The sequence below is a fragment of the Hemiscyllium ocellatum genome, chromosome 3 (genome assembly GCF_020745735.1).
Source record: "Hemiscyllium ocellatum isolate sHemOce1 chromosome 3, sHemOce1.pat.X.cur, whole genome shotgun sequence".
Taxonomy (NCBI): domain Eukaryota; kingdom Metazoa; phylum Chordata; class Chondrichthyes; order Orectolobiformes; family Hemiscylliidae; genus Hemiscyllium; species Hemiscyllium ocellatum.
Genome location: NC_083403.1, coordinates 34,053,777 through 34,079,649, shown reverse-complemented (window position 1 = coordinate 34,079,649; position 25,873 = coordinate 34,053,777). Strand labels below are relative to the sequence as shown.

The 25,873-nt window shown below is 40.3% G+C and overlaps 1 protein-coding gene across 1 annotated transcript in view; it reads right to left on the bottom strand.

The window, feature by feature from the left end:
- The window catches only part of LOC132836977 (prolyl endopeptidase-like), a 162,521-nt gene that overhangs the window by 50,440 nt on the left and 86,208 nt on the right, over nt 1-25,873 (bottom strand). The window contains exons 10-11 of the mRNA XM_060856581.1: nt 20,892-20,995; nt 2,907-3,043 (exon numbers count right to left, since the gene is read on the bottom strand). Coding sequence (XP_060712564.1) covers nt 2,907-3,043; nt 20,892-20,995 — 241 coding nt within the window. The remainder of the gene's footprint in view (nt 1-2,906; nt 3,044-20,891; nt 20,996-25,873) is intronic.

Below are 25,873 nucleotides of genomic sequence, written 5' to 3'. Positions count from 1 at the left end.
ACTCTATCTATGCTTCTCATTATCTTGTGCACCTCAATTAAGTCCCCTCTCTTCCTCCTTTTTTCCAATGAAAAAAGTCCGAGCTCAGTCAACCTCTCTTCGTAAGATAAGCTCTCCATTCCAGGCAGCATCCTGGTAAATCTTCTCTGAACCCTCTCCAAAGCATCCAAATCTTTCATATAATAGGGCAACCAGAATTGGACACAGTATTCCAAATGCGGTCTAACCAAAGTTTTATAGAGCTGCATCAAGATCTCACGGCTCTTAAGGTCAATCCCCCTGTTAATGAAAGCCAAAACACCATATGCTTTCTTAACAACTCTGTCCACCTGGGTGGCAATTTTAAGGGATCTATGTACCCTTAGATCCCGCTGTTCCTCCACACTGCCAAGAATCCGTTCTTTAATCCTGTACTCAATTTCCAAATTCGACCTTCCAAAATGCATCACCTCGCATTTATCTAGATTGACCTCCATCTGCCACCTCTCAGCCCATCTCTGCATCCTGTCAATGTCACGCTGCAGCCTACAACAGTCCTCCATACTGTCAACGACACCTCCAACCTTTGTGTCGTCTGCAAACTTGCTAACCCATCCTTCAATTTCCTCATCCAAGTCATTAATAAAAATTACAAAGAGTAGAGGCCCAAGATCAGAGCCCTGTGGAACACCACTCAACACTGACTTCCAGGCAGAGTACTTTCCTTCCACTACCACTCGCTGTCTTCTGTTGACCAGCCAAATCTGTATCCAGACAGCTAAATTTCCCAGTATCCCATTCCTCCTGACCTTCTGAACGAGCCTACCATGGGCAACTTTATCAAATGCCTTACTGGAGTCCATATACACAACATTCACCGCTTGACCCTCATCAACTTGTCTAGTAACATCAGTGCAACCAAAATCAATTAAAATACATTGACATTAAATTGCAACAAGGTTCTTACATGAGCCACTAAATGCATTACAAACAAGATCAGAAGGTGAATAGCATCAGGCTCAGGAGACTACAGCCAGGAGAATTTTGAATTTTGCAATTAAGAAACAGATGTTCAAATATCAGTATCATTAGATGGACTTGTACACTCACAGCTCATTACTGATGTAAAGTATCATCTGGTGATGAGACAGATACACAAAATATTTACACATGCTTAGTTTTTTTTAATTACTTGACAATAATTTAAATCTTTAGTCGAAGCTCAACCACTTACCTCAAAATGTACTTTCCAAACTACAATAACTGGTGTACCAGTTCATACCTAATCAGGAATAAGCTTCTGTTTATTCCCCACAACGTATACATTAGAATTTGAGAGTTGACTAGATGCTGCCAAAATACCTATAAGTAATTGAAGCTTTATGCATAATTACTTTTGTTTGAAAGGGTGGGGTACTATAGGGAAAAATCATCATGACAGTAAAATATGGCAGCCTTACTTTCCTCTAGAAAAGAGAAAGCTGAGAGATGATCTGAAATAAGTTCTTATAATTAAGGGGGTAAATAGATGTAGAATAAATATTTCCACTAGTAGGAGACCAAAGATAAAGATAAAATAAAGAGGACTCTTGTGGGACAGTGGTAGTGTCCCTATCTCTTGGCCAGAAGGCTGGTTTCAAGTTCCAACTGCTCCAGAGATGTGTCATAACATGTCTGAACAGATCGATTTAAAAAGAAGGACAATAAATATATGATTTTAGTTAAGGTGAACAGCACAGCTACATTTAAGCGAAGTGGTTGAAGGTAAAAGGAAAAGAAGTATATGTTGGCAGCATGCGGTAAAGTAAGTTGGAGGAATTCAAAACAAAAATTTGAAAAGGCAAATGCTAATGGACGTTGGGAAAAGTAATGGATTCCAATTAAATTATATAGTCTTTCAGACAGCCTAGCATGTTGGGCTGAACAGAATTGGAACAGGACAGGATTTTACTTCAACGTTTAATTTTGCCTTGCCAGATCTGAATTTCTGTTTTTGTTTGTTTCAGATCTCCACATTTCTTGGTCGAACTTCTTTGTTTATCAACGTCTTTTGCCCATCTTGGTTGATATGCCAAGATGCTTAATATGCTTGATTTCACAAAAAAAATCATTGCAGTTTTGAATGTTTAAATTCACATGTCTGCTAAACATTTTCTAAGAGTGTATACTACTATCCCTTCTTAACGATATCACCATAAAGTGCCAAGCTCTAATTTTAAGGTTGTGCTCCCTAGTGCTGGATCCCTCTGCAAGTCTTTCTTTACATTCACTGTTAAATTTAACTCCTTTAATAATAGCACAGCAATTAATATTATTCACTCTAACATAATAAAATCTTGTTGATGGAGTACATTAGCTGTATGCAAATTTTGATTCACTGTAAAGAGCTCATGTTAGTTCCTACAACAAAAAGCAAAATTGCAGTAAATCAAAAATGAAGAGAGAGAAAGATTAAAACAAATTAGCAGTGTGAAAAATATTCATGAGACAACACAGCAGTTGAATACAATCAGTTTTGGAACATCAGTCAGGTTTACTTAGAATTAATCAAAAGAGAAAAATATCCGATACTTGTAATTGGCAAAGATTTTTTAACCATATTTTCCTCAGGAACTGAACATAAATGAAAAATGTTTTCTTTAAAATAACAAAACCCATGATAACATGAATTATTCAAAAAATGATTTATCCTTTAATACTTTAATGAAAGTTTTACATGAAGGCCTTTTTTTATTACATAATTACAAGTACAAAGCCCCCCCTTCAAAGTCCTGTCAAACTTTGCTACCCATTCTGCAGAATGCAATATTAACGAAAATACACCCATCTCACCCAATCACAAGGCAATGTATTTGCTGACTCCTACTGAATTATGTCACGGGTGACCTGCCAGTTTGTTTAAAAAAAAGTCAAAGTCTTCTACATACCTGTAGCTTGGTGTGAGAGATATATTGAAGCCTCCATATCCATAGAGAAAAGCAGGATGAGTGTTATCAAGTTTGATTCCTTTTTTATGAATAATAAACATTGGTATTTGTGTCCCATCTCTACTAGAAAAGAAGAGCTACATAGAAAAATTATAATACTATTATCAGACTGTATTTTGTATTCTGATCATCATTAAAATGTTAAATCAGATCATTAACTTCAAACATAAGTGGCCAACATTCTTCCATAAAATTTCCAGTCTTTTATCTTTGTGAATCACTTGGCTGAACATTGATATGGGGCTTTCCATAGTTCCCAATGATGAACCAGTGTGCTCATTAACGTGCATACGTATCAATTTGCTATAATCATAGAGGGTTTTGGCTAGACCATTCCCAGAGTAATTTGCATAGCTGATCTCTGAGGAAGTGCAACAAAAGTCAAAACAAATGATGGCGAGGACGAGGTGATTGTCTATGAGGAAAAACTGAGTAGACGAGGCCTATTTACCCTGTAGTTTACAAGAATGGGAGGTGATCTTATTGAATTATAACATTTGTACAAGATTTGAGTTGATGTGGTGCCCTCTGGCTAGGGAATCTATAATTAGAGGGTTACAGTTGCACATTAATAGGTAATTTGTTTTTAAGAATGTGATGAGGAAAACTCTATTCACTCAAATGGCGAAAACTTTGAATTCTCTACCTTAGGTTTGAGGATGTTCAGTCATTTAGTACATTTAATGGGCAATTGGTTTTTGAGCATTAAGGGCTATGTGGACATTTTGGGAAGGTCCATTTGAGCTGACAATCAGCCATACCTTTGCTGAATGGTGTTTCAAGTTGGATAATGGATGAGTGATGGGGGAGGAGAATGGTGTAATCAGCCATGTCAAAGGCTGCTGAAAGGATGAAGAATAGTTTATGGCAGATATAATTTGTAATCTGATGATGGCCATTTCAGTCCTGTGGAAGGAGTAGAAATCTGACTAGAAGGATTCAAACAGGGAGTTCGAGGAAAGATGGGCATGAATTTGGGTGATGATTACACATTCCAGACTTGAGAAGACAGAGATTGGTGATGGATAACAGTTTACAGGTCAGAAGAGTCCATGGTAGTAATGAGGGATGGGGTAACAACATGAGATTTATAGGGAAGAAAACAGTATCAGCTAAAATGAGAGCAGGAAAGGAAACTGGTCAGCAGTTTGCACATAATGTATATTCACTTGCTGTCATCATTTTTACCAGCATTTTATTCTGTTAACTGCAAGCAAACTAAAAAAAAATTTAAAATGCAAAATGAAGACCAATTTAGAATATAAAACTTACATGCTCATTGAGAGAAAATTTGAAAGAGTTAATTCATTTGACAACACATCTCTTAACAATGCTCAGAGCCTTCCAGTTATTTCAGTATTCTGATAACAGAGTCAATGTTGAAGTTTAAAAGAAGCTGATGAGTACCAGCCCCTAGGGAAAAGAATGTTTGTAGGCAAGAAATATTACATAGAGGGGGCTAATTTTAGAATCATTGAGAGAACCTTCAGGAAAGTTTCTTCTTAAAAGGGTATTGCTGTTTCACATTTATCAGAACGGACTCAAATAGAGAATGATAAAACAGTGCTGGGGTTAGGTTAATCAATGTATTCCTCAGGACTCTAGTTATGTAAATTATTTGAGTACATATACTGTCTCTGTTCCAAGTATTTTGCATTTATCAGCAGCTTCTTAAATGTAATCAAGATCTTTTGCCATTCAAGGATAAATAATAAATCTGGTCAACATGATGCCAGTGCTTTGTGGATGGACTTGCTAAGAAGTCAGCAGATAATGAAAGAGACAAAGAGACAATGCAACATCTCAGTGATTTTGACGTTGGATTGCCCCATGTAGGGGAAACCTGATAAGTGTCCATCATTTTAACTGGCATTGATTGCTCCATGGTTTACATATAACCATTTAAGGTTACGCTAAGGTTTAAGTATCAGCAGTATGGTGGCTGTGTGAAACTTATCAAAGCTGAAAATGTTGAACATTGATTCTTGTTGGGGAACCTGTCTGCAAATCCACCAGCACATCAGTGCAAAGGATAAGGCTGAAGCATTCACAGAAATATTCAGCCAGAAATAATAAGTGGATGATCCATCTCTTCTCCTCCAGTGGTTCCCAGCATTCAAGAAACCATTAGAAGTGCTGGACACTACAAAGGTTACGGAGCCTGATAACATTCCAACAATAGTGCTATAAGACTTATGCTCCAGAATTTGCCACTCAACTAGAAAAGCTCTTCCAGTACAGTTACAAACTGGCATCTAACTAATGTGTACATACTCTCCATTAAAAAAATAGCAGGACAAATCCAAACCAACCAATAGCACCCCTTCAGTCTACTCTTGATTATCAAGGAGGAGTAATAACCCATGCAGTGACAGACAGTATGGATTCTGCCAGAACCACTCAGCTCCTGACGTCATTGGAGCCTTGGTTGAAGCCTGCACAAAAGAGCTGAATTCCAGAGGTGAACAAGGTCAGAAGTCACACGATCCCAGGTTAGAATCAAATAGGTTTATGTGAAATCACAAGGTTTCAGAGCGCTCCTCCTTTGTCAGTGAAATGAAGAGATGCACAATGGCACAGAATTTATAGACAGAGTGTCAAAAGATCATACAAATGGTGTGGGTGGAGTGCTGACAGGCTTAATAACAAGTCTCTGTAGGTGATGAAAATTGTCAGCCAGTGCCAGAAAAGTGTCAACAGTTTAAAAGTGAAAAACTACCTATGATCCAATTAATTGAGGCAGAAAGATAATTACAAAAAAAAAATTGCCGGACTGGAATGTACCTTCCCCGTGGGGAAATACTTCTGCAGTCAAGGATGTTCAGCCTCTGATCTTCAGTTAAGCACTCTCCAAGGTGGCCTTTGAGATGCACAACAACACAATTGTCCAACAGAAACTGATAGGTCAAATGCTTCGAGCATGAACTCTTTCTCAGTATTGAGGGGGTAGCCTTAGGGGGCTGAGAGATAAATGGGGGAGTGGGGGGAAATAGGATCGGACAGTTCAAGAGGGCGGTGCCAAGGTGGAAGATGGGATTGTCCAGCCACACAGAATCAATGTCAATTTCACCAGTTTCCTCATTTCCCCACCCTCCACCTTATCCAAGACCCAAACTTCCAACTTGGCACCATTGTCTTGGACTCTCCGACATGTCCATCTTCCTCCCCACCTATCCACTCCACCCTCCTCTCTGATCTATTACCATCATCTCCCCCCAACTTTCATCTACCTATCACATTCCCAGCAACCACCCACCATCATCAATCTCTTCCCCACTCCCCCAACGGAAACTTTATCATCATGTAATTTTACAGTTAGATCAAGAAATCTTTGGTTGCTGTTTGTCTAAACAACCAAAGAGGGGACGACTAGTAATAAAGCAATTCAACCAATACTCAGCGCTATGCCGCATTTGAAGAGGTTTAATCCCTAACAAATGACAGAAGCATATACAACATACATATAGATTGCTTAGCAAGGTTAGATCACATGGAATACAGGGAGGATCAGTCATTTGGATACAGAATTGGCTTGAAGGTAGAGACAGAAGGTGATGGTGGAGGGTTGCCTTTCAGGTTGGAGGCTTGTGACCAGTGGTGTGCCACAGGATCAGTACTGGATCCACTGCTTTTGATCATTTATATAAATGATTTGGATGTGAACATAGGAGGTATAGTTAATAGGTTTGCAGATGACACCAAAATTACAGGTATAGCGGACAGTGAAGGAGATTACCTCAGAGTACAATGAGATCTTGATCAGATGGACCAATGGGCCGAGGAATAGCAGATGGAGTTTAATTCAGACAAATGTCAGATGCTGCATTTTGAAAAGGCAAACAGGGCATGGCTTACACACTTAATGGCAAGGTCCTGGATAGTGCTGCTAACAAACAGACTTTGGAGGGCAGGTTCACAGTCCCTTCAAAGTGGAGTCGCAGTTAGATAGGATAGTGAAGGCGGCGTTTGGTATGCTTTCCTTTATTGGTTGGACCATCGAGTTTAAGAGTCAGTAGATCATGTTGCGGCTGTACAGGACATTGATTTGGTCAATTTTGGTATATTGAGTGCATCTCTGGTCTCCCTCTCATAAGAAAGATCTTGTGAAACTTGAAATGGTTCAGAAAAGACTGACAAGGATATTGTCAAAGTTGGAGGGCTTGAGCTAAAGGGAGTGGCTGAATAGGCTGGAGCTGTTTTCCCTGCAGCGTCAGAGGCTGACGGGTAACCTTATAGAGGTTTATAAAATCATGAGGGGCATGGTTAGCGTAAATAGACATGGTCATTTCCTTGGGGTGGGGCAGTCCAGAATTAGACAGCATAGGTTAGGGTGAGAGGGAAAAAAATTTAAAAGGGACCCAAGGAGCAACTTTTTCATGCAGAGGGTGGTGCATGTATGGAATGAACTGCCAGAGGAAGTGGTGAAGGCTGGTACAATGACAACATCTGGATGGGTACCTGAATAGGAAGGGTTTACAGGGATATGGGCCAAGTGTTGGCAAATGGGACTAGATTAGGTTAGGATATCTGGTCAGCATGGATGAGTTGGACCAAAGGGTCTGTTTCCGTGCTGTACACCTCTATGACATCGAGAGCAGCACTTCATTCAAGGTATGGCCCAGTGGTTAGCACTGCTACCTCACAGCACCAGGGTCCCTGGTTTGATTCCAGCCTTGGGCGACTGTCTGTGTAGAGTTTGTACATTCTCCCCATGTCTGCGTGGGTTTCCTCCAGTTGCTCCGGTTTCCTCCCACAATCCAAAAAATGTGCAAGTCAGGTGAACTGGCTATGCTAAATTGCCTATAGTGTTAGGTGCATTAATCAGCGGGAAATGGGTCTGGGTGGGTTACTCTTTGGAGTGTCGGTATGGACTGGATGGGCTGAAGGACCTGTTTTCACACTGTAGGGAATCTAATCTAATCTAAAAAAAAGTGTCAAGATGCATGCCTTACTCTTTCTCTGGTTATTCTTTTGCTTTTAATAGGGTTATAAAAAACAATTGGATTTTCCTTAAAGTTATTATTTCTTTACCTCCATTCTCCGAGTTTCTTTTCTAATTAATCCCCTGCACATTCTACACTCCTCTTGGGTGAATGTATTTTCTTTTATCCAATTCTGTACACTCTTGGGTTATTTGGTCATGCTGATCCCACCGTTCCCCTTTACTCTTACTCTTCTGAATGCCTTCCATTGGTCGATGTGTATTTTTCTGCAAGTAGCTGCTTGCAGTCCACTTCGGAAAGATGCTTTCTCAGCATGAAATTCATCCTTCCCCAATTCAGAACATTTATTTCTGGCCCATCTTTATATTCTATTCTCTCTAAGTGCTGATGTAAAAAGTTCCTCGGGACACATTTGAGAACACCTCCCCCCACCCCAAGCCTTTCACACTTTGTGAAACCCAGTTAATAATGGGGAAGTTAAAATCCCTTATTATTACCCTGCTATTTTTAAACTTCTTTGATATTTCCCAGCTATTTGTCATCGTCTCTCTCCCCGACAGTTTAGGAGTCTCTTGTACATCCCCAGCAAAGTGACTGCCTCCATTTTGGTTTCGAGTTTCAAACCACTGGCCTCCATGTCCTTTTTTGATCACTCACAACATTCCCCCTACTGTCTCACTTGAAGATTTCACACCTCAGAATATTGAGCTGCCAGCCCTATCCTTCAACCATGTGTCGTTGATAGCAATGAATTCACTTCCTCATGCTATATGAAAAATGTCCATTTCACTTTTGTTATTTGCAAGACTCCTTGCATTAAAATAAACGCTATCCAGCCTTGCCAAACTTCCTTGTATCTTAAATTGAATATATTTGCACTGTCTTCTTGATCTACTTGGCAATTTTTCGATATTTGTTTGCATACCATTGACAACTGTGCCTCCAATTCGTATCCCATCTCTGTTAAATTATTTTTAAGCCCCACTAACCACAGTAGCAAATCACCAACAAACGCCCCCTCCACACCCCTGAATGTTTGTTTTTTCATCTTTCCTGCAGTTCTGAGCACAAAATTAAAAATTCTGCTCTAGATGGGCCTGATAAAGGGGAGTGCCACGAGAGTCAGTACAGGGGCCACAAATACTTACAATAACATGTAAATGATGAGGAAAGTGAAAGCATGATTACCAAGTTTGCGGATGATACAAAAGTAAGTGGGAAGGAAGTGGTCGGGATGACACAAAGAATCTGGAGAGGGATATGGACAGGTTATGCGAGTGGGCAAAAACCTGGCAGATGGCATGTAATATGGGAAAATGTGACAGTGCACATTTGCAAGTATACAGAAGCTAGATTATTTAAATGTAGAAAGACTGCAGAAACCTACAAAACAGAAGAATTTGGGTGACTTTGTCCATGAGTCATACAAATCATTCAAGTTCAGCAGGTAATAAAGGAAAGCAAATGGAATGTTGGCCTTTATTTCAATGGGCATGGACTATAAAAGATAACAAAAGTATAAACCTATACAAGACACTAGTGAGTTCACAACTGGAATATTGTGAACAATATTTGACACCTGAATCTAAAGAAAGGTATGATGACATTGGAGGGCACAGAAGGTTTACTTGGCTGACACCAGGTATAGAGGGACTGTCTTATGAAGAGAGGCTGAACAGCCTGGGCGTGTACTCATTAGAATTAAGCCTACTTCTGCTCCTATTGGCTTGTGCCTAAAACGTGAATTCTCCTGGTCCTTTTTCCAGCACCAGACTCTCAACTCTGATCTTCAGCATCTGCCATCCTCACTTTCTCCCATGGCTTATGGTCTTACACAATAACACATCTTGTGACTTAGTAGTATTTGAAACGTTGCCCTCCTTCCAAAATGTCATAAAGTTCATTGAGTCACAAAATTAATGCTTTGCCTGGGACTAATCAGCTTCTTCTGATCAAAAGATCTGTAGGTCATTTAGGGTGACTTTGTGCAGTTGTTTCTGCAACTGAAGTACAAGAAGACTTATTATATTTCTTTCATCTTTAATCCTTTTACTGATGCTTCAGTGACTTTTTAAACTGACCTTTAAGACAAAATGCGATGGCATTTGGAAAACGCTACTGCCACGATAGCCGAATGAAAGCGCACCAGAACTTTATAAATGTGAAGTGCCTCCTGCTTCGTGAAGCTTAAAGAGAGGGTCAACATAAAATAGCTTCCAGCTCACTGTGACAGACAGCAATTCTACTCAGCTTTTAGAAAATGCAGTAACATCTATTCACCAAGCAGTTACTGCAGAAGTGAAGTGATACAATAACAAACTTAAAACATTTTTAAATGGGCTTAAAGTGTTGAAAACACAAGAAAAAAAATTGTTGGGTACTAAAGGTACCCTTACTTAACCCTTTCTAAAACAACTATAGACATATGAAGTAGAAATTCAATATATATCAGTTTTAATGTGCAACAGCCCATAATTTAAAGATTTGCCTCAATTCTAATGAAGTATTTTCAGCAAATAGTATCAACCACTACTTTTTCACACAGTAACAAACTTAATGTGGCTGGTTGTGAGGCATTGGGAGGTTGGGGCAGGGTTAGCAGGAAACATATAGTCTACAAGAAAGTGAGAACTGCAGATGCTGGAGATCAGGGTCGAGAGTGTGGTGCTGGAAAAGCACAGCAGGTCATGCAGCATCCGAGTAGGAAAATCGACATTTCGGGCATGAGCCCTTCATCAGAAATGAGGCTTGTGAGCCAAGGGGCTAGAGAGATAAATGGGAAAGGGGTGGGGCTGGACGCAGGATAGCTGAAAGTGTAGTAGGAGATGAAGGTGGGGGTGTTGGTGATAAGTCAGAGAGAAACGTGGAGCGGATTATTGAGAAGGAAGATGGACAGGTCGGATATGTCAAGAGGACGGTGCCGAGTTGGAAGGTTGGATCTGGGATAAGGTGGGGATGGAGAAATGAGAAACTGATGAAAACCGCATTAATCCCACGTGGGAGGTGGATCTAAAGGAGGAAGATGAGGCGCCCTTCCTCCAGGTGTCAAGCGGTTAAGGTTTGACGATGGAGGCAGCCCAGGGCCTGCATGTCCTTGGCAGAGTGGGAGGGGGAGTTAAAGTGTTCGGCTACGGGGCAAAGGGGTTGCTTTGTGCATGTGTCCAGATGTTCTCTGAAGTGTTCTGCAAGTAGGCTTCCTGTCTCCCCAATATAGTCGAGACTGCATTGGGAGCAACGGATACGGTAAATGACGTGTGGAGGTGCAGGTAAATCTCTGATGGATGTGTAAGGTTCCTTTGGGGCCTTGGACAGAGGTGAGGGGGAGAGGCCCCCTCCAACCAAACCTCCCCTCCTGACACCTTCCCCTGCCACTGCAAGAATTGCAAACCCTACACCCACACCTCCCCCCTCACCTCCGTCCAAGGCCCTGTCATTTACTGTATCCTTTGCTCCTGATGCGGTCTCCTCTACATTGGGGAGACCGGACACCTACATGCAGAATGCTTCAGAGAATATGTCCAGGACACACGCATGAAACAACCTCACCACCCCATAGCCAAAAACTTTAACTCCCCTTCCCAATCCACCAAGGACATGCAAGTCCAAGGTCTCCTCCATCATCAAACCTTACTACCCGCGCCTGGAGGAAAGACACCTCATCTTCCACCTTGGAACTCTCCAACCACATGGGACTAATGTGGATTTCACCAGTTTCCGCATTTCCTTTCCTCTCAGCTTATCCCAGATCCAAACTTCCAACTTGGCACCGCTCTCTTGACCTGTCCATCTTCCTTCCCACCAAGCTGCTCTACCTTCTTCTCCGACCTATCACCATCACCCGCACTTTAATCTACCTACCGCACTCTCAGCTACCCTCTCCCCAGCAACACACCCCTTCCATTTATCTCTCTAGCCCATTGGCTCACAAGCCTCTTTTCTGATGAAAGGCTCATGCTCAAAACGTTGATTCTCCTGCTCCTCGGATGCTGCATGACCTGCTGTGCTTTTCCAGCACCACACTCTCAACATAAAGTCCACTCCAAATCATTCAGTATTTTCTTTCAAACAAAGATTTAAATATTCTATAATTTGAATGATGGAAAGGAAATAAGAGCAAAGCAGGGATTTGCTGCTGAAAATATAATTACCTGATGATTGGAATTAATAGATTTTGAATCAAGATTAGATATTAAAGAAATATAGGGGCACGGTGGCTCAGTGGGAGTGGTTACCTCACAGCACCAGGGTCCCAGGTTCGATTCCAGCCTCGGGTGACTCCAAACTGTATGGAGTTTGTACATTCTCCCCGTGTCTGCGTGGGTTTCCTCCGGGTGCTCCGGTTTCCTCCCACAGTCCAAAGATGTGCAGGTCAGGTGAATTGGCCATATTAAATTGCCCATAGATTAGGCGCATTAGTCAGAGGGAAATAAGTCTGGGTGGGTTACTCTTCGGAGGATTGGTGTGGACTTGGAGGGCTGAAAGGCATGTTTCCGCATTGTAGGGAAACTAATCTAATCTAAATATACTCGGGAATAAGAAAATGGCAAAGGAGTTTAAGAAATACTTTGCAGTCTTCACAGTAGAGGACAATGAGTAGTATTCCAAAATGACTAAAACAAAATCAAGTGGGAAGAGGGGTGGTAATGAACAATAATTATCAAGAGATAAAGAGTACTAAGCAAAGTAACTGGGCTAAAGGTTAATAAGTCCCCTGGATCTGATGTACTGCATCCTAAGAGTTTCAAGGAAGTAGCTACTGAGATAGTGGATGCATTGATAGTAATCTTCTGAGAATCCATAAAGTTACAGAGGATTGCAAAATTTTCAATTTAATACCCTTATTCAAAAACTGAGGGAGACAACACATAGTTAATTACAGGGCAGTTACCTTAACATCAGTAACTGGGAAAATGTTAGAGTCTATTATAAAGAATGCAATACCTGATGCAGAGCATTTAGAAATATATAATATATATAATATATTCAGTCAGCATAGCTTCATAAAGGTGAAATTATGCCTGACAAATAGAATTATTTGAGGCAGTAACAAGCAGAATAGATGAAAAAGAAACCAGTAGATGTAATATTTGGATTTATAGAGGCATTCAGAATAAAGTACCACACATGAATCTAATAAATAAATACCCCAACTCCACAGACTGTTATCGTTACTATAGCTAGAGGATCGGCAAACTAATAGAAGGCATAAACTTGGGATAAAGGGAGCATTTTCAGGATAGCAACTTCTAATTACTAGCATCCCATCAGTGCTAGAACCACCATGTCCCGCAGTGATGTTGGTGTACGACACAAAAATAGGTGGGAAGGCAGTGGTGACAATGGCAGAGAGAATCTACAGAAGGACACAGACAGATTAAGCGAGTGGGCAAACACTTGAAAGATAAGATATAAGGTGGGGAAAAATGAAGTTCTGCCATGTTAGCAGGACAAATAGAGGAGCTGAATATTATTTAAATGTACAGAAGTGCAGCAAGCTACAGCACAGAGGGATTTGGGGGGCCTCATGCATTTATCATGAAATTTTGGAATCCAGATTGTGGGTAATATTGATGGCAAATGTTATTTGGGGGGAAATCTCATAATGGCTGTAACTTCTCATCTCCCAGCCCTGGTCACAATGAAATGTGATAAAAAGTAGAACTGGCCTCTGTTCAACTTGCAGTGGCAAAATAATGAACTTGCAACAGATTTATTTCATTCACCAGAGCATCAATAAATGGCTACACTTGCACTGCTGCTAGGAAGAGACAGCTATAAATTGTTGACCATCCCAAATCTCTGCTATAACAAAGTAAAAAGGAAGGTAGAAACTTCAAAAGCTTTGAGGGCAGGCTTTGAACCCTAAGTGAATTATGCGTTCAATATCAGAATCAAAGAAGGGAAAAAAGTTCTCTGATGAATATGTGACTGCATTAACACAGTTGAAGAGCCTTGCAAATTTACACAACAAAAGATAATCTAATTTAGGACAGAATTACATTAGACATAAGAGAATCCACAGTGAGAGTAAGTCTACTAAGAGAGGAGGAACCTATTCTCAGAAAAGTGACTGCCATCTACAGAAGAGCTGTAGTTGCAAACTGGCAACTGAAGCTATTCATGGCAGAAAGGCCTTGCTTTATACTGATAGATATTCAATGGTGCAAGGACAGAAAAAGGATCTGGGTACTGTGGTGACTGGTCAACTGCAGGGACTATCTGGCTGCCTACAGAGGTTTCCAGCAACATAGCTGCCAGTCTTCAACCAATTTGTTTCATTCCACATGACATTGAGTAGTGTTTGGAGGCAATGGATACTGCAAAAGCTGTGCGCCCTGTCAACATTTGGTAATGATCCTGTAAATATGTGCACCTACTACATCTCTAGCCAAGCAGTTGACAGAACATCAGAATTGTTATGACACAGGTCATTCTAGCCAGTGTACCTGACCTGCTCTTCAAACAAGCATCACTACTGTTCTAATACAGCTGCCCACTGTCATAAAATGTAGGAGCAGAAGTAGACCAATCAGTTCATCGAGTCTGCTATGCCAAATAAAAACCAAAATTACTGCAGATGCTGGAAATCAGATACAAGAATAGATATTGTTAGAAAAGCTCAGCAGATCTGACAGCATCTGTGGAGAGAAATCAGAGTTAATGTATTGGGTCCAGTGACCCTTGATCGTTCCCACTTATTTTTGTGTCATGCACCAACAGGGCTGTGGTACATTCTCTTTTATCAGCAGAGTATTATATCTGTTGTAAGTATTGGCAGCCCTAGCACTAATTGGGCACCACCAGTTAGAGGCTGACATCCTAAAATGCCCCCTTTATCCCAACTCTGTCTCCTATTAGTTAGCCAATCCAGTAACCATGGTAGCATGCCCCCAATACCACAGGTTCTTATTTTCCTCCACTTAATGACCCAGTCCCAACAACACTTTGCAGTCAGGAATTCTACAGATTAATTAGACTGTCAGAGAAAAAAAGTCCATCTGTTCTTGGTCTTAAATATGTGAACCGTTATAGAGAATATGTCCTCTGGTCCTCGACTCTCCCACAAAGGGAAACAACTTTTCCACATTTACCTGTAAAGTCCCTTAAAGACTGTGTATGCTTCCCCTCATTCATTTATATTTCAATGAATACAGATCTAATCTATTCAACCTGTCTTCATAAGGCAGTCCCTCTATACATGATATCAGTATAGCAAACCTTCTCTGAACTGCTTCCAATGCCAGTATGTCTTCCCTTAGGTAAGGAGCCCTCTAACTGATCATGTGGAAAATTATCATGTACACAAAAGGCAGGACAAGTCCAACCATCACCCCATATGCCAATCAGTAAAGTGATGGAAGGTGTCATCAAGCAGCACTTGCTTAGTAGTAGCCTGCTCACTGATACTGATGTTGAGTTGTGACAGTACCATTCAGCTCCAGTCCTTATTACAGTCTTGGTCTAAACATAGCCAAAAGAGCTGAATTCCAGAAGTGAGGAGAAAGTAATTTCCCTTCACATCAAGGCCACATTTGACAGAGTATAACATCAAATAACTCTAGTAAAATATGAATTGATGTCATTACCTGGCAAAAAGGAAAATGGTTGTGGTGGTTGGAGGTCCGTCATGTCAGCCCCAAGACTACTCTGCAGGCTCTCTCTGGGTTGTGTCCTAGGACCAACCAACTGTCTCATCAATGACCTCTCCTCCATCATATGGTCAGAAGTGGGGATGTTCACCAATGGTTGCACAATATTCATCATCATTCAGGACTCCTCATATATTGAAAATGTCTATGTCCAAATACAGCAAGACCTGGACAACATCCAGGTTTGGGCTGACGTGGAAGATTCGACTAGTCAAACCACATAACTGCCAGGCAATGACCATTTCCAAAATGAGAATCTAACCAGTGACCCCTGACATCACCGTCACTGATATCAGCACTGTCAACACTTGGAGATTACTCTTGACCAGGAACAGATATGGACTATTCATATAAGTACTGTCACTACAAGAGCTAGTCAGAGGTTAGGAATCCTGCAGCAAGTAATTCATCTCCTGACTCCCACAGATTCACTACCTCCAAGGAACAAGTCAGTAGTGTAATAGAATGCTTCCCACCTGCCAGTTTAAGTACAATTCTGCAACACTCAAGAACCTTGACACCATCTAAGATAAAGTAACCCATTGATTAGCACCACATCCACAAATATTCAGAGCCTCTTAAACCAATGCTCAGTTACAGCAGTGTGTACAATTTATAAGACACATTGCAGAAATTCACCAATGCTAAACCCCAGGATACGGAGAGTGGGAGATTCAATGATGGTAACATCACTAAATGTCAAAGCCAGTGGTTAGATTATCTCTAACTGGGGATGGTCAAAACCTGGCATTTGTGGGGTGCACATGTTACGTGCCACTTGTCAGTTCAAGCCTGGATGTTGTCCAGATCTTCTTGCAATTGAACATGGATTGCTTCACTGTCTGAGGGTCACAAATGGTGCTGAACATTATGTAAACATCAGTGAACATCCCACTTTCAACCACCTTCAGGTACTTCATAAATGACCTTCCCACCATTACATCCACGAGCCTCTGTGATTTTATAAACCTCTAAGATTACTCCTCAGTCTCCTATGCTCCAGGGAAAAAATTCCCAGCCTATCCTTATAACTCAAGCCCTGTGGTCTCAGTAACATCATTGTACATCTGTTTTGTACCCTTTCCAGTTTAATAACATCCTTCTTATAGCAGGGTGACCAGAATTATATGCAGTACTCCAAATGTGGCCCCACCAATGTCTTCTATAGCTGTAACATGATGTCCCAAATCCTGTACTCAATGCTCTTACTGATGAAGGCAAGGTGACAAATGCCTTCCTGAACATCCTACCTGCAATGCCACTTTCAAGGAACCATGCACTCCACCCCTAGATCTCTCTGTTCAATAACACTCCCCTACCACGAACTGTGTCTTACCAAAATGCAACACCTTTCATTTATCTGAATTTAACTCCATCTGCATCTCCTCAACCCAGTGATCTTGTTGATCAAGATCCTGGTGGACTCTTAGATGATCTTCTGCACAGTCTGCTACACCACCAATTTTAATGTCATCCATAAGCTTACTAACCATGTTAGTCCTCTGCCTCCTATGCTCCAGGGAAAAAAAAACGCAGCCTATCCTTCTAACTCAAGCCATCAGTAACATCATTGTAAAACTTTTTTGCACCCTTTCCAGTTTAATAACATCCTTCTGGTAGCAGGGTGACCAGAATTGTATGCACTACTCCAATGCACACTGCAGTAACCATGCCTTCTATTCTCTGATCCAAATCATTTAGATAAAAGAACAACAGTGGACCCAGCCCCGATCCTTGCAGCATAGCGTTTTTCAGAGGCTTCCAGTGTGAACAACTCTCTAGCACCACCTTCTGTCTCCTACTGTCAAGTAAATTTTCTCTCCAATTGGCTAGCTCTCCCGGGATCCCACATAATCTAACCTTAACAACCAGTCTCTGATGCAGAAACTTATTGAGGCCTTGCTAAAGTCCATGCAGACAATGTCTACTGCTCTGCTTTCATCAATCTTCTGTCACCTCTTCAAAAAAAACTCAATCAAATTTGTGAGACATGATTTTCTACACACAAAGCTATGCTGACTATCCCTAATCAGTCCCTGCCTTTTCAAATGCATGGAGATCCTGTCTCTCAATCCCCTCCAACAAAGTAATATTGCTAATATTAATAATATTTATAATACTTTTAATATTAATAGTATTGCTACATGAATATTGCTGAAATGAGTATTATACTGCTGCAGCTTTTCATCTTACACACATCAGGACAAATTGAAAAATGCCAAATTGTAGATAATCACAATTTATATTTGTGATTGGAGAAGTATGGATTTGTCAGCAAGTTGACCCTGATGGATCAAGGCATTTTTATGGAGGAATCTACACAAAACCATAGGATTTGTATACTTCTGGGTAATTAAAACAAGTGCAATGTTTCTTTAGTTTGTTTCCAGAGAACAGGATATTTATATGAGTGTACATTGCTTCTAGCAATAGCAAATGAACCATTTTATGAGATTGACTGATTAGCTTGAAGTTATTGCTATGGTAGATATTAACAAATTCTGATCTATTCAATGAGTGCCCAATCATGGAATCACATCTAACATCAGATGTTTCAATTTGGGTTTTGCAAGCTTGTTGAGTAGTCTGTTGTCTACCTATTAACAATTGTTGGAGGAGCATGTTTAATTCAAGTCGTAAATCACTGGGACGTACAATCTACATACCTGGAATCACACTGAAATAAAGACACAACATTGTTTTCAATAGTGAAAAATACTTCTCCAGTAGCTACTGTGTGTAAAGCAGTGTTATTCATTTATGAACTGACTGGCTTGCTAGGCCTTTTCAGTGAGCATTTAACAGCCTATCACATTGCGATGGGTCTGGAGTTACATTTAGACCAAGTGAGGAAAAGGTGACAACATCCCTCCCTAAAGGATAGTAGTGAATTGGCTGGGTTTCCATGTAATCATCAACGGCTACGTAGTTTCCATTAGGTCAGCTTTCAATTCCAGATTTATGAAGATTAAAATTTCACCATATGACGTAGTGGGATTTGAACTCCTGTTCCCATAGCATTAACTAGGTCTCTGGATTACCAACCCAGTGATAATACTGTTGTGCCACCACTTCCCCCAAGCTTGCACTGGTTCTATTACCTAGTGCCAATTTCCTGCCTTTGTTCCATATCGCTACACACGTTAACAAAATAATTATCCAAAGCCTTCTTCAATGTCTTAATAAAGACTGCCCTCACCACAAGCAGTGCCTTCGATACCTTAACTACTCACATTTTCTTTTTCAAGTGGGAATAAGTTCTCCCTATCTACTCGATCCAGTATTATTTTAACTTATTTTCAAATTTTTAGATACTGTGATTTCTATCTCTGAAGCGAGATAAACCGGGTATGTATCAGGGCTAAACATTTCTGATCTTCCCCTTTTGGGGAGGGGACTGCAGGTTGTACTCTGTAGTAGTGTGCCATTGTATTCTAGGTTTCAATGTTTTTAGTTGATAGATTAGATTTTGGGAATCAGGAAGTGAGCTATTCAAAGACAACCAAACAGTTTCTCATAGAGGTGGATTGATGTGGCCCACTGAATTATACAGTTTTTATAATTCACTCTTGAGATGTGAGCGTTGTGGCTGGGCCAGATTTTGTTGCCCATCCTTACTTGCATAGAGGTGGTGATATTGAGCTGTAAAAAATGAGGTCTGCAGATGCTGGAGATCACAGCTGAAAATGTGTTGCTGGTCAAAGCACAGCAGGCCAGACAGCATCTCAGGAATAGGGAATTCGACGTTTCGAGCATAAGCCCTTCATCAGGAATGAGAGAGAGTAGCCAAGCAGGCTAAGATAAAAGGTAGGGAGGAGGGACTTGGGGGAGGGGAGATGACCTGGGGGTTGCAGTGAGAGAGAGACTCACTTAAATCCTTGTAGAGGGAGGAAGAGAGCTTCTTCAAGGAAGGCATCCTTGCAAGAGGATTTGCAGTAGGTTAAAATCTTCGAGTAAAAAATGAGGTCTGCAGATGCTGGAGATCACAGCTGAAAATGTGTTGCTGGTCAAAGCACAGCAGGCCAGGCAGCATCTCAGGAATAGGGAATTCGACGTTTCGAGCATAAGCCCTGCATCAATTGAGCTGCCAACTTGAACTGTTAATGTAGGTGGACTCACAATAATACTGAAGGACACTGTTGACACCCAAGATATCAATAGTGCAGAACCTAACAGTTGGTGGTGCATTGAAGTTGAGGAGAGCTGGCCGAGTTTCCTTGTGTAATAGTAATACAAAAAAACACATTATATCTATATTTTAAATAAGTGCCACAGAATTAGGGCAGGTACAATGAATGAAAATTTCCTCTAAGCAGACAGACGAACCAGGAGAGACTTTGCATATACACATACACAAATCTCCATCTGTACAAAACTTGACTTCTAGACAGTACTAAGAAAGCTGCATACTCAGTTCTGGTTCATACTTATATTTCCCCTTAAGTGTAGTTGGCATTGATCAATATAGACAGCAGAGATAAGATTGGTGAGCTATCGCCAGCTTATGTTTCAATTGAGTACTGTACTGTACTGAATGCCAGGTTGAGTCAGTAGCAATTAGCAGCGAGCAAGTAAATTCTCGCAGATCACTAGTACAGACAACAAACTAGAGCTATAATAATAGTAGTCAACAAGTGTGGTGCTGGAAAAGCACAGCAGGTCAGGCAGCATCTGAGGAGCAGGAGAATCAAAATGTCAATTCTCCTGCTCCTTGGATGCTGCCTGACCTGTGTGCTTTTCTAGTGCCATACTTTTCGATTCTGATCTCCAGCATTTGCAGTCCTGTAGTAATGATATCCAAGTTTTGGGTTACTTGAATAATGGAGTATTAATAAAGGACACATCCTCATTCTAAAGTTATTTCCCCAAGAATAATATCCATCTTTTAAAAGATGGATAATCATGAGAGACATGTGTTGTCAGCAGGTGTGGTAAATATTCAAAAAATAAGTTGAAATAGATATGACTGTGACAGTTTCCAGGGAGGCAGCTGCTCATCCATTTACAACCCTGCCTGAATATGGCATCAGCGGGGTCTATGCCAACGACTGCTCCTGCTTTAAACTCCTGCCTGCCATTTTGAGTCATAAAATGGAGATCTGCTCATTAATCTCTCCTAATCTCCACTTGGAAGATTCTGGAATTTCACTCCTGTGTCAGCAGAGTTAGCTGTTTGCTACTCCATATGGATTTCTTTTTAAAGCAACTATTTATAGAGTTTTAATTTTATACAGCATGCAAACAGACCCTTTGGCACAAACTTAGTTTAAATGATTATTTAAGCTTGCCAACATCAAAATAATTAGTGAAAAATTAATAAATGCCCGAATCACCTGAACAGTCTGGTAATCAGCTGTGTCAAATCCCTTCACAGTCACTTCTCTGAAAACATGTGGCTCCAAATCATCTTGGGTCAGATCACAGTAATAAATAGTACCTGAAAGAGAATTATATAAGAAATGCTTCAAATATATGAATGAAGGAAAATAATTTTCATAAAATGAGCTTCGATCAAGCACTGCAAAAACTTTGAGTTTCTGTCTGCACTCAGCTTCAAAAACACTCATTTGTTTTAGAATAAAGAGTTGTCTGATGCTATACCTACATCAGGATTCAAAAAGCATATACAGGCCACTATATCGTCAGTAAAAAGTAACTTGAAAGTAATAGAATATACAAGTCTAAGCTTCTCTAGCTGTGGAAAGATTTCAATTTTACACTCTTATTGAAAAAAATGTCAAAATGCAGGAATCCAAAACATAATATTGCTAGCATATCTAGTTTCAAAGTCATACAAAAACTATTTTCCAACAAAAGCAGTGAGCCGACCTGTTATGAAAATTAACAAACTGCTTTGTAATGTTGATGAGTTTATTTGTTCTGACATTCTCCTTTCTTTCTTAGGATGCTGATTCTTTGCTGAAGCGTTGTTCCACAAGCAATGTTTTCTGGTACCTCAATCAATTATTTTCATGAGTTATAGATGAAAAAAAATTTCATCTGGGACTTCTGCATTTATCACTTCCTCGTCTCTCCATCCCTCAAATTCCTCATCCTACAATGCTCACTATAGCATTTTCATAATTCAAACTGAAACTGTGTCCTTTGTTGACAATCTACCAGGATTCTAGAGAGCTCTATTTTAGATTATTAAAGAGTACATATCTGACAAGAGAAATAAAACACCAGAGTGTCCAATTTGTCACATTACAGAAATGATGGGATTATACTAGAAAGAGTAAAGAAATGGCACGCGAGAATGCTGCTAGACTAGAACATTTTAGCACGTAGAAAAGATTGTATAGGCTGGGGTGATTTCTTTGGAACCGAGGAAGCTAAGACTAGATTTAGTTGAGATGGATAATATCATGAGGAACTTGGGAACAGTGGTTAGGTAGGACCTGTTGCACTTTGTAGAGAGATCAATAATCAGGGGCATACATTTTAAAAGAGGACTGGGGGAGAGTGAAGAGAAATACTTCACCCACTGTTGTGGGGTCTGAAAAGATGGAAGAGAAAAAATACCTCTCAGCATTCAAACAGCATCTGGAAATGCACTTTAAATGTAGGATGCTACAAAGCTAGAGGTTTGTAAAATGGGACAAAGTTTGAGAACACTTTTCAGCTTGCACAGACACAATGAATTATGTTGCCTTCTTCTGTACTGTAAACATCAGTGACTGTTCGCTCAATGAAGCAAGCACTTGTAAAGCAGAATTAAACATTTTTAATTTATCAAGACTAATTATGGGTGGCACGGTGACACAGTGGTTAGCACTGCTGCCTCACAGCGTCAGAGACCCGGGTTCAATTCCCGCCTCAGGCGACTGACCGTGTGGAGTTTGTACATTCTCCCTGTGTCCGCGTGCTCCGGTTTCCTTCCACATGTCAGGTGAATTGGCCATGCTAAATTGCCCGTAGTGTTAGGTGAAGGGATAAATGTAGGGGTATGGGTGGGTTGCACTTCGGTGGGTAGGTGTGGACTTGTTGGGCCGAAGGGCCTGTTTCCACACTGTAAGTAATCTAATCATTATTCACCGATACACAGTGCCAGCATTAAATTACTCTCTGCCCGCACAATTAGAAATTAAAGTATTTTATTATTTTATCAAGTCAAAAGCATGTCCATTCACTTTAAAACAGAAGGTGTTTTCTGAATTTTGAAGTATCTGTAAAGTGCAGGCTCCGCTGCCCGAATGGAAAGGTTGGGAAATGGGTTATTCCAAAAATAGATACATGCAGCAAATGGCTGTTAATTGGATACGTGAGTTTTGGTTGCTGTATTGACAACTATCCTAATATAACCACTTAGAATCATCATCGAATACCTACAGGCCCTTCAGCCCAACAAGTCCACATCTACCCTCTGAAGAGTAACCCCCCCCCCCCAACCAGATCCATTCCCCCATCCCTACTACTCTACATTCCCTGGCTAATGCACCTAATGTAGACATCCCTGAATACTATGGGCAATCTTGCATGTCAATTCACCTAAACTGCATATCTTTGGATTGTGGGAGAAAACTGGAACACTTGGAGGAAACATTGTGTGAATGTGCAAACTCCACATAGTTGCCAGAGGCTGGAATTGAACCCGGGTCCCTGGCGTTGTGAGGGGTTGAGTTAATGCAATGTTTATTTTTATAGAGTTGGAGTTAGATAGTAAGTAGGTTTTTTTTAAAAAAAAAGCCTTGGATTTATGAATAGTTTTTGTTTAATGTCCACTACCTTTAAATAGTGGAAGTTAGGAGTTCTCTGTCACTCACATTTTAACAGAGACAAGATGAGCGATTCTGGGTGTTTAGTTTTAATTAACAAGAGGGGTTCGACTTCTGCATCTTAACAGTTTCAATAAAAAAAAAACATTTTCTTAATTTTAATAGTGAACCTTAGTCAAATTCAAGCCCCCCCCCTTTAACTACTTACTATCTGACTCCAACTCTATAAATATATGCTGTTCCAATAACACAATTGTTAAACATTACATTAACTTAAATCACAAGACCACCCAGTCTTTGTCTTCCTAGGTGTCTTCAATCTTCCGGCTGGTAATCTCCCCAGGTCATCTTGTTTTGTATTACTGCAAGTATGTTTTACATGAAAAGGTACCTTCATAGAGAGTGTTTTTCTAATTTTGTTGAGAGCAAGATGTTAGATGGGCAGTTGCTCTCTGACTAATTTTCAAAATGCTCACTTTTTTTAAAAAACAGCATCCCCCTCTACACACACACATACAAAATTATCATACAGTCATAAAAATGTACAGCATAGAAACAGACTCTTTAGTCCAACCTAATCTAGTCCCACTTGTCAGCACCTGGCACATATCCCTCCAAACCCTTCCTATTCATATACCCATCCAGATGCCTTTTAAATGATGCATTTGTACCAGCCTCCACCACTTCCTCTGGCAGCTCATTCCATACACACACCACCCTCTGCATAAAAAAAGTTGACCCTGAAGTCCCTTTTATCTTACCCCTCTCATCCTAAACCTATGCACTCTAGTCCTGGATTCCCCACCCCAGAAAAAAGACTTTGTCTATTCATCTAACTCATGCCCCTCATGATGTTAAACACCTCTATAAAGGTCACCCCTCAGCCTCCGCGCTCCAGGGAAAACAGATCCAGTCTATTCAACCTCTCTATAGCTCAAATCCTCCAACCCTGGCAACATCCTTGTAAATCTTTTCCAAACTCTTCATGACCAATAAAGGAAAGCATACCAAACACCCTCTTTACTATCCTATCTACTTGCAATTCTACTTTCAAGGAGCTATGAACCTGCAAATCCAAGGTTTGTGTGTTCAGCAACACTTCCTCTGACCTTACCATTAAGTGTATAAGTCCTGCTAAGATTTGTTTTTCAAAATGCAGCACCACACATTTATCTAAATTAAACTCCATCTGCCACTTCTCAGTCTATTGACTCATCTGATCAAGATCCCATTGCAATCTGAGGTAACGTTCTTCGCTGTCCACTACACCTCCAATTTTGGTGTCATCTGCAAACTTACTAACTATACTTCTTATGCTCACATTCAAATCATTTATATAAATGACGAAAAGTAGTGGACCCAGCACCGATCCTTCTGACACTCCACTGGTCACAGGCCTCCAGTCTGAAAAACAATCTTCCACCACCACCCTCTGTCTTCTACCTTTGAGCCACTGGGTGTCAAAACAATAAATTCAAATTCAATTGGGTTTTAGTATCCTGGGCATAATTTAAACTAATTGGTTACATTTGAATTGTTGTCAAAACAGCAACCAAAACTCAGGTACCCAATTCACCGCCATTTGTTACGCGTATCTATTTTATGGAACAGCTCGTCTCCCAGCCTTTCCATTTGGGCTTGCACTTCCCAGCTGAGCTTGCACTTGAAGTTTACTTCAAAACTCAGAAAACACTTTCTACTTTAGAGTGAACAGACATACTGTTAACTTCGTAACAATTAATATATCAATGACAAACTTTCTTGTTTGAAAATGCACAGTGATTGGACTGGACCAACAGTAATAAACATGCAACAAATTTTAACTTAAGTCAATGATTACAAAGTTATAAAAGTGAAGTCTGTGCACAGATTTTAATGTGACAGATATTTATCGAATAAAAGCAAAAAAATACATATTTACACATGTTGCTCAGAAAGAATGCAGTTTGTATTTTCTATCCTGTGGTGGCGAGGCGAAAAAAAACACAACAGCACTGAGCTGGCTAATTTATAATAAAAACACCAACACTTATGGTAGGTGTATTATTTTTTACTTGTCAGTGTAAAATTTAACAACATACACTTTCCATAACATCAATATGTAATTATTTAGCTAACTTGTCCTCCACATTTCTGGACAAATGCAAAGTAATGCATTTTGGAAGATCAAATTCAGGTACAAATTATACAATAAATGGCAGAACTCTTAGGAGCATTGACATAGAGGAATTTTGGCATACAGATTCCTGAAAGTGGCAACACAGGTGGATAAGGTGATCAAGGCGGCATATAGCATGCTTGCCTTAATTGGTTGGGGAATTAAATATAAAAGTTGGCAAGTTATGTTACAGCTGTACAAAATTTTAGTTAGGCCACATTTGGAATTTTGCTTGTAGTTCTAGCCACCACACTGCCATAAAGACATGGATGCTTTGGACAGGGTGCAGAGATGGTTTACCAGGACATTGCCTGGTCTGGAAAGTATAAGGAGAGTTGGATAAACTGAAGATTATTTTCGCTGAAACGATGGATGCAGAGGGGCGACCTGGTAAAGGTTTACAAAATTATGACAGGCATAGATAGGATGGATAGTCAGA